Raw genomic sequence first — 12979 nt, 5'->3', positions numbered from 1 at the left:
CAAACAAAACTCGGAACATTTTTTTTTAAAGAATAGAAATAATAATAATAATAATAATAATAATAATAATAATAATAATAATAAAGGTTGGTTTTAAAGGACCTCTGTAATCTAATTGAATAATGGTTATTTCAACTCCGAAAATGCTGACTACGAACACGAAACTAGATACAACATACGAAAATTTTGAAATTTGAAGATAGGAAAGAAACTATTTCCTCTTTATCAGAACTTAGGAAAAACCAATCCTCACTGAGATTCACTACACTGAATTTAGAAATCAGCAATGGAGAGGTTTTTTTTCTTTCTTTCGGCACTCGCACAGGCCGAATCCATTAAGAAGGAACTTCCCTATATTTGCCGTTCGTTATGAATATAACCTGATTCGTGCTGTTGGTGTAATTTCTGATTCTATAATTTAACCTAAGCAGACAATAGAGAAAACACTTTCATAAAATCTATAAATATGAAAACAAGGACAGATACCAAATAAAGGAACAGTACACTGAAATAATTACTTATGTCGGCTTCTTCAAAAAGGACAGATCGGCCTAAACTAATTTTCAGTCACATGAATGAGTAACGATGTGATTCATTACCGCATAAACTGTCCATTAACTAACAGTTTAGGCGATGTTAAGATATTTTATATTTAGGGAAAAATTATCATATAACATGTTACTTACTGGATGAAAACGAAATGCAATACCCTAAATCATTGTATATGCCAGTTATGTTTCTATATGTACTTATGATTGGTTAGTCATAAATAGACATCGGAGTTTTATGCAAATACATATTTTGTTTGGTTATATGCATCTCCGTTAAACTTGGTAGGAGTTTCTAAGAACAATAGAGCTCGAATTTGAAGTTTTATAATGCATATTTCAAAGGTTAGTGCATATATTAGTGCTTAAGAGCATATTCAGCTTATTTCAGATATATGTTTATAACATGAAATAAATGCAGTTTTAGTTTGTATTTTCAGAGCATAGGCCTATACATGTCTATGCAACAGAAGAGCATATACATATCTATGCAACAAAACTGCTTTCTGTAAGGGAGGATGGAAGAAAGCCTAGTTTTTGGAGGACCAATAATGTTAGCAACCAATCACCTGAGCAAAAATGCTTACGATTGCCAAGACGTTAAGAGAAATCTGATAATGATAAAGACATTGTAATATCGTGTCGACATCAATTCAGAAACAAGAGACTTGAGGATTGCTGCTCAGTGAATGCTTAGCTCTAGTTGATGAAGTTCAGCACGAGCTTCAGTCAATTCCTGGTAAATTCAGATGCTGTGTGGAAAAGAATTTGACGGATGTTATTGCCAGAAACTGACAAAACAACAATGAAATGAAATGAAATGTTTGAGTTTTACGTCTCACGGTTATGCCGGTTAGGCTAAAGGAGACTGTGATGACGAGTGATGAATGAAATGGTGGAATGAAGAAAGTGGGAAGAAACGGGAGAACCCCGAGAAACCCACGCACACGGTGTTTGTCCACCACAAAACACAACAATTAAAGCCATGGAAAAAATATCATTAAGGTTGAATTTCAACTTGCCAGAAAATATAGATATTAAACTTGCTCCTTTCTATAAATATTGTCCGCATCCGGTAACACTTACTTATGTTAACGAACAGGTCATTTTCTGGCTACAAATATCACAAACACCAAAAACGAAGAGAAACATGTTGTGATATACTGTAAGGATAATTACGGAAAGGAGTAAATCCTTAAAAACGTAAACTTTTTCTTTTGTACAGGAAACGTGTAGAAAAGTGAGGCTCGTATTATTTCATGTAAAGTAAATGTACTTTAAAATACAAATGTGAAGTAAAATTAAAGATCGTGTTCTCATATCATTGTGTTTAATGTCCTAATTTGTGTGGGTTTTAAAAAGTTAGGAGTATATAAAGTGTAACCGTCACCTGAAAGGTAAAAGGACACTCATCGTAACTGACTATCGAGATTTTTGACATAATTTTATCGCAACATTTTCTCGAGTTGATAGCAGTGAAATCACCGTCAATGAATGTTACTCTTTCTGTTTATACAGGTTCAATGGTTCATGACTTCTCTTCAACTAACCAAAACCAAGTTGATGGTAAGAGTTTTCTATTTCGTGCGTTTTGAGTTTAAATTTTCACTCATAAATATCTATATTTGTTTGTATTATTCTTGATAAATTGTTCTCGATGTATGATTTGGGTAAGGGAACGCCGATCTGAAAATGTTTAACACGTTTATCCTGCTTAGGGCTTATCAAAAGGTGGAAAGCCTATGGCACAACCATCACGTTTTCTGCATTAGCCTATCATTGACCTGTGCTTACTGATATTTTACTCACACGTCAGTGTAAATAAGTTTCCAAGCCTCTTAAAGAAATGGATTACCCTTGGATTACCTCTAGAAATTTCAAGTCAGTGGTTAGGCAGCAGAGTTTGAGGAATTTAAAGCGTCAAAAACCTCTTACATTGGTAGTAGTTTAAGTGGTAAAGTAACCTCACTAGGAATGGGCACGAGTCGAGCTAAAACTCGACTCGACTTGAATTTGCCTCGAGTTTCAGTCGAGTCAAAGGTAATTTTCTCGACTCGAGTTCCTAACCGAGTCACTATCTTTGAGGTCAAGTTTCGAGTCGAGTCGAGTTTGATAAATGGCTCGCTCGTTTTAACTCGTTTTGAAATCATGGTTTGATTAGACTAAAAAGTGAAAGCCATGAGAAATGTAAGCACTAATATGGAATACAAGTGGCTCACGACAGAGGACTATACTCGTATCTGGTCTCGTCTCGATAATGAGACGACAATAGATTCTTATAACGAGACAGCCTCAAATATCGTGAGCACCAATATAAGCATATACTGTAGTTCTTACCATCCAGGCTGAGACCTGCACGATCGAAGTTTTGAGCCCAAGCAGAAGCTCAACCGGGATAGTGATGTCAACTTGCTCGGCTCGATTCAACTGAGCGAACAGCTCGAGCCGGGTAGGTTGAGATGAGCCATCGACTTGGCTCAGGTGAGCCACCAGCTCAAGTCAACTCTGTTAAAAACAAGTCCATCGGCTCGGTTCGACTCGGCTCAGCTGAGCGATGACTCAAACCGGTTCGGCTGGGATGAGCCATCGGCTCGGCTCGGTTGGATGAGCTGTTGGCTCAAATCAATTCTCGGTTGGGCTCGATAGTGAATGAGCTGTGAGCCGAGCCGCTTGAGCCGTTGACAACCCTATACCTGGGCTGAGCAGTTTTGAACATGTTTGGCTAGCGCCCTATAAATTTTAACAATTTTTGGCTTGAGCCCGAATACTTACTGCTCCGGAACTCAAACGCAGAACCTCGTGAACGATGTGCTTGCCTCCTGAAGACTTCTCGACTATCTAGATCAGCAGTCAACTAGTTTTTGGTATTAATATACAAACCGCCTATCATTCATGGTTCATGGCTATACACGCTGCTGTTGTTATAATAATAATAATAATAATAATAATAATAATAATAATAATAATAATAATAATAATAATAATAATAATAATAATAAAGTCGTAGTAGAAGTATCATTGATAATTATATTGTATATGTAGGATATCTATAGAGAATATACATACTTAAAACTACACACAAGATTTAGCTCGATTTGGCTCGACTAGACTCGAAACTCGACCCGAATTCGAGTCGAGTTGTAGGAAAATTTTCGACCTTAAAGATATCTGTTTCAGGTCAAGTCGAGTATCAAAGAATACTCGCTCGAACTCATTCGTGCACATCCCTAAACTCCACATAAAATGGAAGATGCAGAGATCCTGTCAGTATGCACTGTTTTCCTTAGGTTAGCACAATTGACCATTAATTTATCTTTGAACTGCTTATTTCATAAAAATAAATCTAGCTCCCTCGTTGCTACATGGTACGCTCCTTCGGTGTGGGAGACCCGAGCTCAATTCCCAGAGGGAACTAATCTAGTTCCAACCTTATCCACGTCTCATATAGCTTTGGTAGTAAACGGAACACTGAACTCCAAATCAATAAAATAACTTTACGTTTTAACTGAAATTTTTATGTTAAGCAAAACAGTAACACAGGGGCGGATCAAGGCAAAATTTTCATCGGGGCTAAGTAACTTTTTCGCGCGTACTTAATCCTAGCCTATATTTTACATTTTATTACAGTGATTTTAATATTTTAAACCCATTTTTTTAAAAAGAAAAATTAATACTCAAACACATTATATAGGTCCACTCTTTCTTCTACATACCATGTATCCACTTGTCAATACAGCCCCCCTAGTACTATGGAACTCTCTTCTTCCATGGTGGAACGGAAAAAGATGATGTAATTGACGCTACTTTACAATAATATAAACAAAAAAAAGTCAGAAGAAAATACGTTATAAAATTTACTTTTTGTGGCTCATTTTGGCGCACCCTAACTGTGGCGTCCCGGGCAGTTGCCCGGATTGCCGGCCCTTGGTGTGTCCCTGCAGTAATAAGATATTTACTAACAACTGAGTAAAAAAGCCTACAAGGTATAAATTCATTTCCTGTACTTTGTTAACTTGAAGAGGAACACGCAAATGTACAACAGATCTTTTTTCACAGGGAGCCCAAAACTGTAATTCTATTTTCTTTGAAATAAAATAAAGTATTTCATATCTAAAATAACTGCCATATTAAGATGTAATATACTATATATATAAACAATAAAGTGCGTGTTTGTTGTACGCCAACATAGTATTGAAACATTTTTTCTGCAGTCAATTATGGACTAGCGAGAAAAAAATATTCCATTTCTTCTTTTGGAAAACTATAAGATCACAATGTACAAAATGTGTTTCAAATATACATAAAAATGAAATTTATTAATGTAAATGTGTTTCAAATATACATAAAAATGAAATTTATTAATGTAAACTAAGTACTTATTTTGTTATCTGCGTTAGATTGTAATTGGTGCCATGCGGAACAGCACTTACGAACTATCTATTATATATTTTGCCATAGATTATTTCACTTTATGCAGTAATACAAGTATTCATTAAAAAAGATCAAACTATTTTACGGTTCCTTGTAGTCATATCAATGCAATAAAATTCGAGCACAAAATTACCCGAGAAATGATTACTCCAAATCTTTAAAATTTCACACGATTTTGGGTAACAGAGAGCAGAAATGGAGTGGGTCAGTGGGTCAAGTTTTCTGAGTGGGTCAGTGGGTCGTGGGTCAACAGCATGTGACCCACCGTGACCCATTGCGACCCACCACCCACCATGACCCACTGTGACCCACCACGACCCACTGCGACCCACCACCCGCCATGACCCACTGTGACCCACCACCCACCGTGACCCACTGCGACCCACCGACTCAGTATGATCTACCGACTCTCTCTGCTCACTGCATTGTAGACAGTATCTTCTGAAGACTGATAAATTTGTCTCCGTTTTACTTTCAAGACCTTCATTTCCCTTTCTTTTCCACTTGTTTCTGTCTACTTACCTGAGGTGAGTTTATCTAACCAAGTGGAAAAAGAACTTCGGGCACTTTTGGATATTGATATTTTTAATAGTAATAATAGCAATAGGACTTACACTACAACTTGGCTTTCGAGACCTGTGGGCTTTTAGAGCTAACTACTGGAAAAAATACGTTTTTGAATCACTGTAATATATAAGTACATTTATAAAAAAAAAATGAATGTAACTATGTGTGCTTGATCATCACGGTCAAATTGCAAAGTCAAATGAAATTACTTTTGATATATAGTTAGGCCTTAATCCAAATTGGGATGTTATATTGCTTTTATTATAATGCATAATAGTATATCCTAAGGAGGTAGTGAGGATCCGAATTTTTGCGGGGAAAAAAATGAGTATCTCGCAAGCCGTTAAACTTACGGGGCTGAAATTCAGTGTATTAACTCTTTATTGAAAATAAACAGAATGTGTTCTAGCATTTTTTAAATTCTCCTCTATGTGTGTGTGGGGGGGGGGGCACTTTCTATATATGGAAAATTGGTAGTGAGTTGGTTTGTAAAAATGATCGAAAACGATCGATGTTATTTCAGAAAAAAATCAGAAACAAAAAATACAGTGCTTGGCTTCATATATCCATTGCTTTCTGCTATAATAATTGCTGAAGCTTATGTTTATTATATGGAGGGCTCACAGCACAGGCCAATCAACCCATAAAGTTGTGAGAAAAATAGGCATAAAATTTGTACTGTAAGCTTAATTACACGGAAATTTGAAGTTTGGATTGTACGCATAATTGTATGGAAAATTTTACACTTTTTTTCCCTTTACGTTGGTCTACTTACTTTGATTTGGAACTTTGAAATTTCATCCTTTTTTCCACTGAAAAGTATTGATAATTCAACAAGGAAATAATTATACTATGATAATTTAATTGAAATTAATCGTAATTTGGCACATGGCAAACAGCAGTGTGGTAATTGAAGTTGAGAAGGAGGGAAATTCCCATTCACCTCTGAATACTTTCCAGAAACCTCGTTCCCTTTCGCTTTCTAGACGGGGGAGGGAACTTGTTAATGGTATCAAACCTTCATTTGTAATTACAAAAATTAAATTTATAAACAAATAAGAAATCATCAGTTTATCAGGCTTTAATTGATAAATTATTCACAAGATTCCCTATCGAAGGCGTGGTAGATGAAGTTTCTGTTCTACATGGGTCGACATTGCCAACTGACATGGTCGATATGAAAAAGATGTTGTATGGTGATAGAGAGATGATACTTCTTGCTGAGTATTTCAAAACTGACCGAGAAAATTCGTATCAGACTTAAGTAGATTGTCGATGAGAAGTTGCAGAAATCGGGTAGAAGTATTATCAATTTCCACGACAGAGTGCGAACGGGAATTTCCCCTTATGAATTTACAGATGACTGATATTAGAAATAGATTAAGTGCTCAAACATTGTCTAACTTGTTGCTCATCAATGTTAATGGCCCACCGCTAGACAAGCTCAAAGTAGACAAGCTAGTTATTTCTTGGCTGAAGGATGGATATCATTCCACTGCGGATGATTTACCGCCAAAAAGTTACCAACAGGAAATAAATCCGATTTCAGATTTGTTTTAAGGTGGAAAATTACGTACCAGTTACGGAAAATGTTTACTTGTATTACTAATGGCTTATTTGTGTTATTCAACTTTATACCTAATTTTTAGTAAGTCTCTTCCTTGCTTTAGGTAAACTACTTTGAATAAATATTCATAATAATTGCAATTATGCATATTTGTAACTTGAATTTAACGTGGTGTTTTAGTGATTACACAAATTACAATTATGAGCATACTTTATGGAGACGCTCTCACAGAGGGTACCCGAGCACCTTTATACCCTATGAACAACTGATTTTTCAAGTCTTTTGCGAGAAAAATACTGTGAATTGAGAAACCATAACCTTTTCCACATTATACAGGGGTATTTTCCTGCGAATAGAAGTTTCTTGTGGAATGCGTTCAGAAATTAACACTTGCAAGAATACTCTCTTAGTTCAAGTATATTTTAGGCACGCACTAATTCCCCCTCCTCACCTCGAACTGTTTCAATTTCCTCACTGACAAACACTTGACCATTTTATATCGTAAAGGTCAGGTCCACCGTTATTGTAACAGAGTGGTGCTTGAGCGATTGACTAGAAATTCAAACTCCGATTAGTGACAATTTCACAGTCTTGTTTTATTACAAGTGTAAACTCTTTAGTCAGTTCAGAAGAGGCCGTGGATCGTGTTCCGAGTTGATGACGATGGATTTTGGTGAGTCAGAGTGGGTCACCGTGGGTGGTGGGTCACGGTGGGTCGTGGGTCAGAGTGGGTCATGGTGGGTGGTGGGTCAAGTTTTCATTGACCCACGCCAACCCTGACAGAGAGACATTGATACATACAGTTTCTTTTCCAATTTCATATTTTCATATGATATTACTAAGGACATTTTTTTTTTAAATTTAAAATGAATGACGAGGTTATTACTTTTTTCAGTAAACGATAACCACTTAAAAATATTGACAAACTTACTTGTGTTCCATGGCTAAGCCAAATTACAATGAACATAGAATAAGTGTACGTGTGCTCTATTCTATGATTGTACTTATGATCTGTGTTTACTAGTAACTTGTAAACATGCTAAATTTTGCCTTCCCAAGGACTGTGATTGAATTTAGAAGATATCAATACAGGAGACTCAATGATGTTATCTGACATGCTGACCTCATATTACCCACCTTAATTACGCGAAGGTACATTTTGTGTTGTATACTTTTATGTTTAGGGCTTTTTATTATTGCTGCTGTGTGCTTGGTTTGACTATTTCGTCTTCAGGCTACTATTGACTTATATTTGACAATTGTTCTAAATACAAAGTAATACTGAGGGAGTCTAAATCAGTCACAGACGAACGAAAGTTTGGTACTCCATAAAAAGTAAGTTAAACTCGGGTATGGTAAAAGTAAAGAACATTCTTATCTCAATTTATGAAACAGATGGAAATGTAAATATTTAAGTCACCACCACAGGATTACGTTGTGAAATGTTGATAAAAGAGTTGCTGAAATGTAAGAACGATACTCGAAGATACTCTCCACAAACACTCGACGATAGAACGTTGACCACCATATGTTTGTTCTGACTAGCCCGGGATTGAACTGTGGACAAGGGGTGAACATTTACTCTGATTCATTAATCGAGAAGTTTCATAATTGAAGACTCGTTGTAGAAAACAATGTAAGTGCCGAACACAATAGAGACAAAAGATAGTAAATTGTGTTCAAGCATAAAAAAAAAAACAACTAGAAAACACTATTGATCAGAAATACAACCTAGCATATAACCAATTATGAAAATCTAACTAAGGCACAAACATATTTTAAAAAAATTAAATAAATGAAACAATTTCACGGCGGCACTTACATTGTTTTCTACAGCGAGTCTTCAATTAATGAAGTTTCTTTTTTTTTAAATCATGACCAATTAAAAATGGACAAAAATGTAGTAAGTATATTTTATATAGAATTAATTTCAGTAATACAGAAATACGGAATCGCTAATGCTTCGATACTGTATGTCACTAAATGTTCATGGACGAACGTGTATTACAGAAATTTTAAGATCAACTGCCTCCGTTTTCTCTACCTTAAATTTCAAGATGTGTCTCAGGTCTCAGCTGCCAAAAAATTTACAAATACATCATACAAAATAGTGATTTCCAAATTTGTTTACCAGGTTGGTTTAATCCCACCTCTTAAGTGGGCTTTGCGGTGGACAAACAAGTGAGTGGAGGTCTTCTCGGGATTCTCCCATTTCTTCTACATTGGTCATTCCACAAGAACATTCATACTCATTGTCTTCTTTGGCTAGATGGTATAATGTAGTATGTAAAACTAAAGGGTTTAATTTCACGCCCCTCCCCGTCCTTGTCGCTTGTTGCTCTGCCCCTGTTGCGATTTCTGACGCAGCATTGTATCCAGTATCTCAAATCTCCAATAATAATAATAATCCTCAGAAATTTATATTATTCCCAATAAAACCTCTCCATATCATTGCCGTATTTAGTGAAACCATACTTCTTACTCAGTCGTTGTTTTGCTTATACGATATTTAATGCTTCTTTATTACAATATTCGTAATATTTGTAATTGGGAATGTGTTTATGTTTGTCAGTACTTTCCAATCCCTCGCTCACTCTTCACGCCCTCACGTTGGGAACCACTGATACAAAACATTTCGAAGAATAAAAAAGCTCGAACAAGCATTTTTCTTTGGTAGTTTATATAACATCAAGTATTTTTAAACATGTAACTGCTTGACTTCAATAAAAGGTATAATATGGTGTACACACACAGGCCTATTTCAATCATTTATTTCTCTATTCATCCCATATTTAACCTCTCTAACAATACCGATAAGTTAGAAGTCTGAATGAAGGAGTATTCCGGAATAAGAAATAATTCAGGGAAATTTTACCGGAACATCTGGCTCACACACACGGAAATGAGAATGTCCACTCTAATGTATACTTTTCACAACTGTCCGGTATTTAGTTCACGATGGATCGCGTAAAAGCAAAATAATCAATACACTATTTCATAAACTCATTCTACTATGGAAGCAGATGTCAATGTCTGCACATGTACTGTTCAACTCAGCAGCGAGAGTATGCTCGAACTTCATTTGTTCCGCTACGACCTCAACTACTCACCCATGCAAAAAAAGTCGACCAAACCAAAACTGGAACCAGTTGTTCGCGTCATATTGCCAACTCACGTGACCTAACACCTCTCTCCATGTGTTGCCCATGTATGAACTGGGCGGGGTTAAGAGTAAAAGGCGGCACCACCCTCGACCAATGCGAGAGCAGCCAGGGGAGGAGCAATGGAAACATTCATTATCCGTAGAAGGTTCGTGGTCCTATCCTTGACCGTGTCCTTTCCACTGATTTTGCTGCCACCTCTGGATATGAAATGGAGTTACTTGAAGAAGAAAAACGTGGCTGTTGTTGATAGGTTCCGCCCCCTTATTCTAATATTCCCTCAATAATTCGAGCGCTTCATAATGGAAACATTCTAGAAATTAGGCCACTAAATACTTTAAATAGGCTATATATTTTATGCTTAAAAAAAAAACATGAATTAATCAACCCTTAAAATATTTCGTTAATAAATTACAGACCAGCAGTGTCATTTAGAAATTTTGCTTTAGCCGAGGGGGGAAACTTCGATGATTTTACATTAGCATATAACATTATTGGTTAAAAGTGTATGCTGATCTCAAATTCGAAAGAAAGTGGAAATTGCACATTACGCCCATGTTATAGGCATATACAATAAGTAACCATAGATAATGCTTTTCTTTAGAAAAAAAAATCGGTTTCTGTAATGTGACGTAAGTAAAATCAGTAGTGTTCTAATTTTTTAACAAGCGACTCTGTGGAGAGAGAGAGAGAGAGTAGATGGATAGGTAGATAGATAAACAGGGGTAAAAGTGGATGAGAAAAGGTAGCGGGACACATGAGGTCATGTCGTCCCTGGTGCCTATCTTTTTCCATTGTAATTTGTTTAGAAAGTGGAGTGACGGCGTCCCCCTCACCTCTGCAGATAAATATAACTCTTTGGAAACAAACCATACAAGGAAGGCAAAAGCAAATTTTTACTGAGAACCTGTAACAGAGACCTACAGAGCACCTTAATACAAGGTGGTGTGAAGAAATTTGGTAGCACTGCGAACACTTTGGAAACGAATTATCCAAGATAGATGGTGTCAAAAAGTATTGGGAAGACCTTCTTAATCCAAAAAATGGATCGACAATTGTTGATAATGGTATGTATGCATTTCAAATATAAACAACCCTCACCACTAAACTCATGTGAACCCAGTTCTCGTTCTTGATATTTAAGCATTTGAGATTAATAAACGCTTATACGTTCTTGTGAGAGATCATATATTGAATCCTGCAGTTGTAAGAATTTCTAAAAACAAAGATAGTTAAACTAAAATTTACTGTTTCTGGGTATAACTGGATAAAATTTACTGTTGTGTCTAGCTATAACAAACGGTTTTGCGAACTCAAAATATTTTAACAACCGGTTCTAGCGAACCGGCTGAATAGCACCACTGAATAAAATAATAATTATTATTATTGTAAATGACTTTATTTGTGAAACTTACCATGGAAACATTTTACTGAGGAGCTTATTTTTAAATGAGATTTCCGTTAAGTTCATTTTTAACGGTTTCTGAATGTATGGGATACACTCTGTTGGCTTACGCGATAGATTTTCGCAAAGTTTTTCGATAGAAAACACAATATCTATAAAAATGGAATATATCCATGTCCCTCGCTTATTCACTTTTTCTGTAAAATTAGCAACTGTAGAACATTTCATCCCAAAGCTTATGAAGCAGTTAAAGACCAATAAAAAAGATGGAAATGTTTTCTTTTGAAAATAAACTCCTCATATTTACGTTTGTGTAGATCATTCACTCGTATATTTGAATGGTTACGTGTATGGTCACTTTTCGATTTCCATTGGGTGTAAAATTTTTCGGTATTGACCAGCTTCGTTAAGACTACCTGAGCTACAATTTTTCCCTATTTTTCATTTCTAGACTACCTTGCCTTATGGAAATGCATAATTCAGAAACAATTTTTGAGGTGGGTAGTTATGACAAAATCGAAATATCTTAAAGTTCGGATAACTGAAGGAATTCGAGGATTCGACAGAATTGAGATCAGAAGTTCTTTTTTTTTTTCCTGTGTAACATACGCCCTTTGTCGTTTCTCTTCATCCCGACTAGTAATCACTTAAATGATATTTTATGCAGCAAGAACAACACAACACTTTTATCCACCAACAGAACTCTGTTTCGAAAAAAAAAATAAATAAATAAATAAAAAGTAACATGACACCTTCATTCTTTTATTACTTCAATTATCACGTATACATGATAATGTGTCCCGTGATCAGAGTTTGACTTCTTTGTGGTGGAATGAAAAAAGATCCTAACTAACGTATTTTTCTAGTTAAACAAATGAATTTTAGTTCTGCGAAAACCTTTGATACGGATGCCGGGTGTGATTCTGGTTCCTCCCTTATCCCAGCATGTGATAAATGGATGAAGAATCATCCATCCCGCCCAATTACTCAATTCCAAGTTGCGAGTTTGTTTACTGATGCTTACTACAAAGTTGCAACCATTGGTATTGCAATATTCGGCTTTCAAGAATGTGGAATTGTCCCACTGAATCTAGACGTGTTCACTGAAGAAGATTTTCTTCCTTCTACCGTGAATGTCGTAGACTTAAATGCAGAAGCCAGCTCTGGAGATGAAAGCATTGCTGAAGCAACGAATCAAACAGAAGACCTGAATAGTGCCCAAGATCATCGGAGGATTCACTGGAAGTAAACAGTAGCCCATGCGGCGCATCCACATCAAACACTCTTTTATTAGTTGCTC

The 12979-nt window shown here is 36.0% G+C and overlaps 1 protein-coding gene across 6 annotated transcripts in view; it reads right to left on the bottom strand.

The window, feature by feature from the left end:
- Positions 1-12979, bottom strand: part of Pur-alpha (Purine-rich binding protein-alpha) — a 361449-nt gene that overhangs the window by 236750 nt on the left and 111720 nt on the right. The window contains exon 1 of one of the 6 annotated variants that reach the window (XM_081765994.1): positions 10224-10348. The exons of 4 other annotated variants lie outside the window; for them this stretch is intronic. In XM_081765994.1, the coding sequence (XP_081622120.1) occupies positions 10224-10275 (52 nt within the window). In that variant the 5' untranslated portion in view covers positions 10276-10348. Of the gene's footprint in view, positions 1-10223; positions 10349-12979 lie in introns of those variants that run through there. One more of the 6 variants, XM_081765997.1, reaches the window with a different exon arrangement.

Source organism: Thermobia domestica, chromosome 7 (genome assembly GCF_964235325.1).
Source record: "Thermobia domestica chromosome 7, izTheDome1.hap1.1, whole genome shotgun sequence".
In the NCBI taxonomy this organism is placed as follows: domain Eukaryota; kingdom Metazoa; phylum Arthropoda; class Insecta; order Zygentoma; family Lepismatidae; genus Thermobia; species Thermobia domestica.
This window is presented reverse-complemented; position numbering and strand designations above follow the sequence as displayed.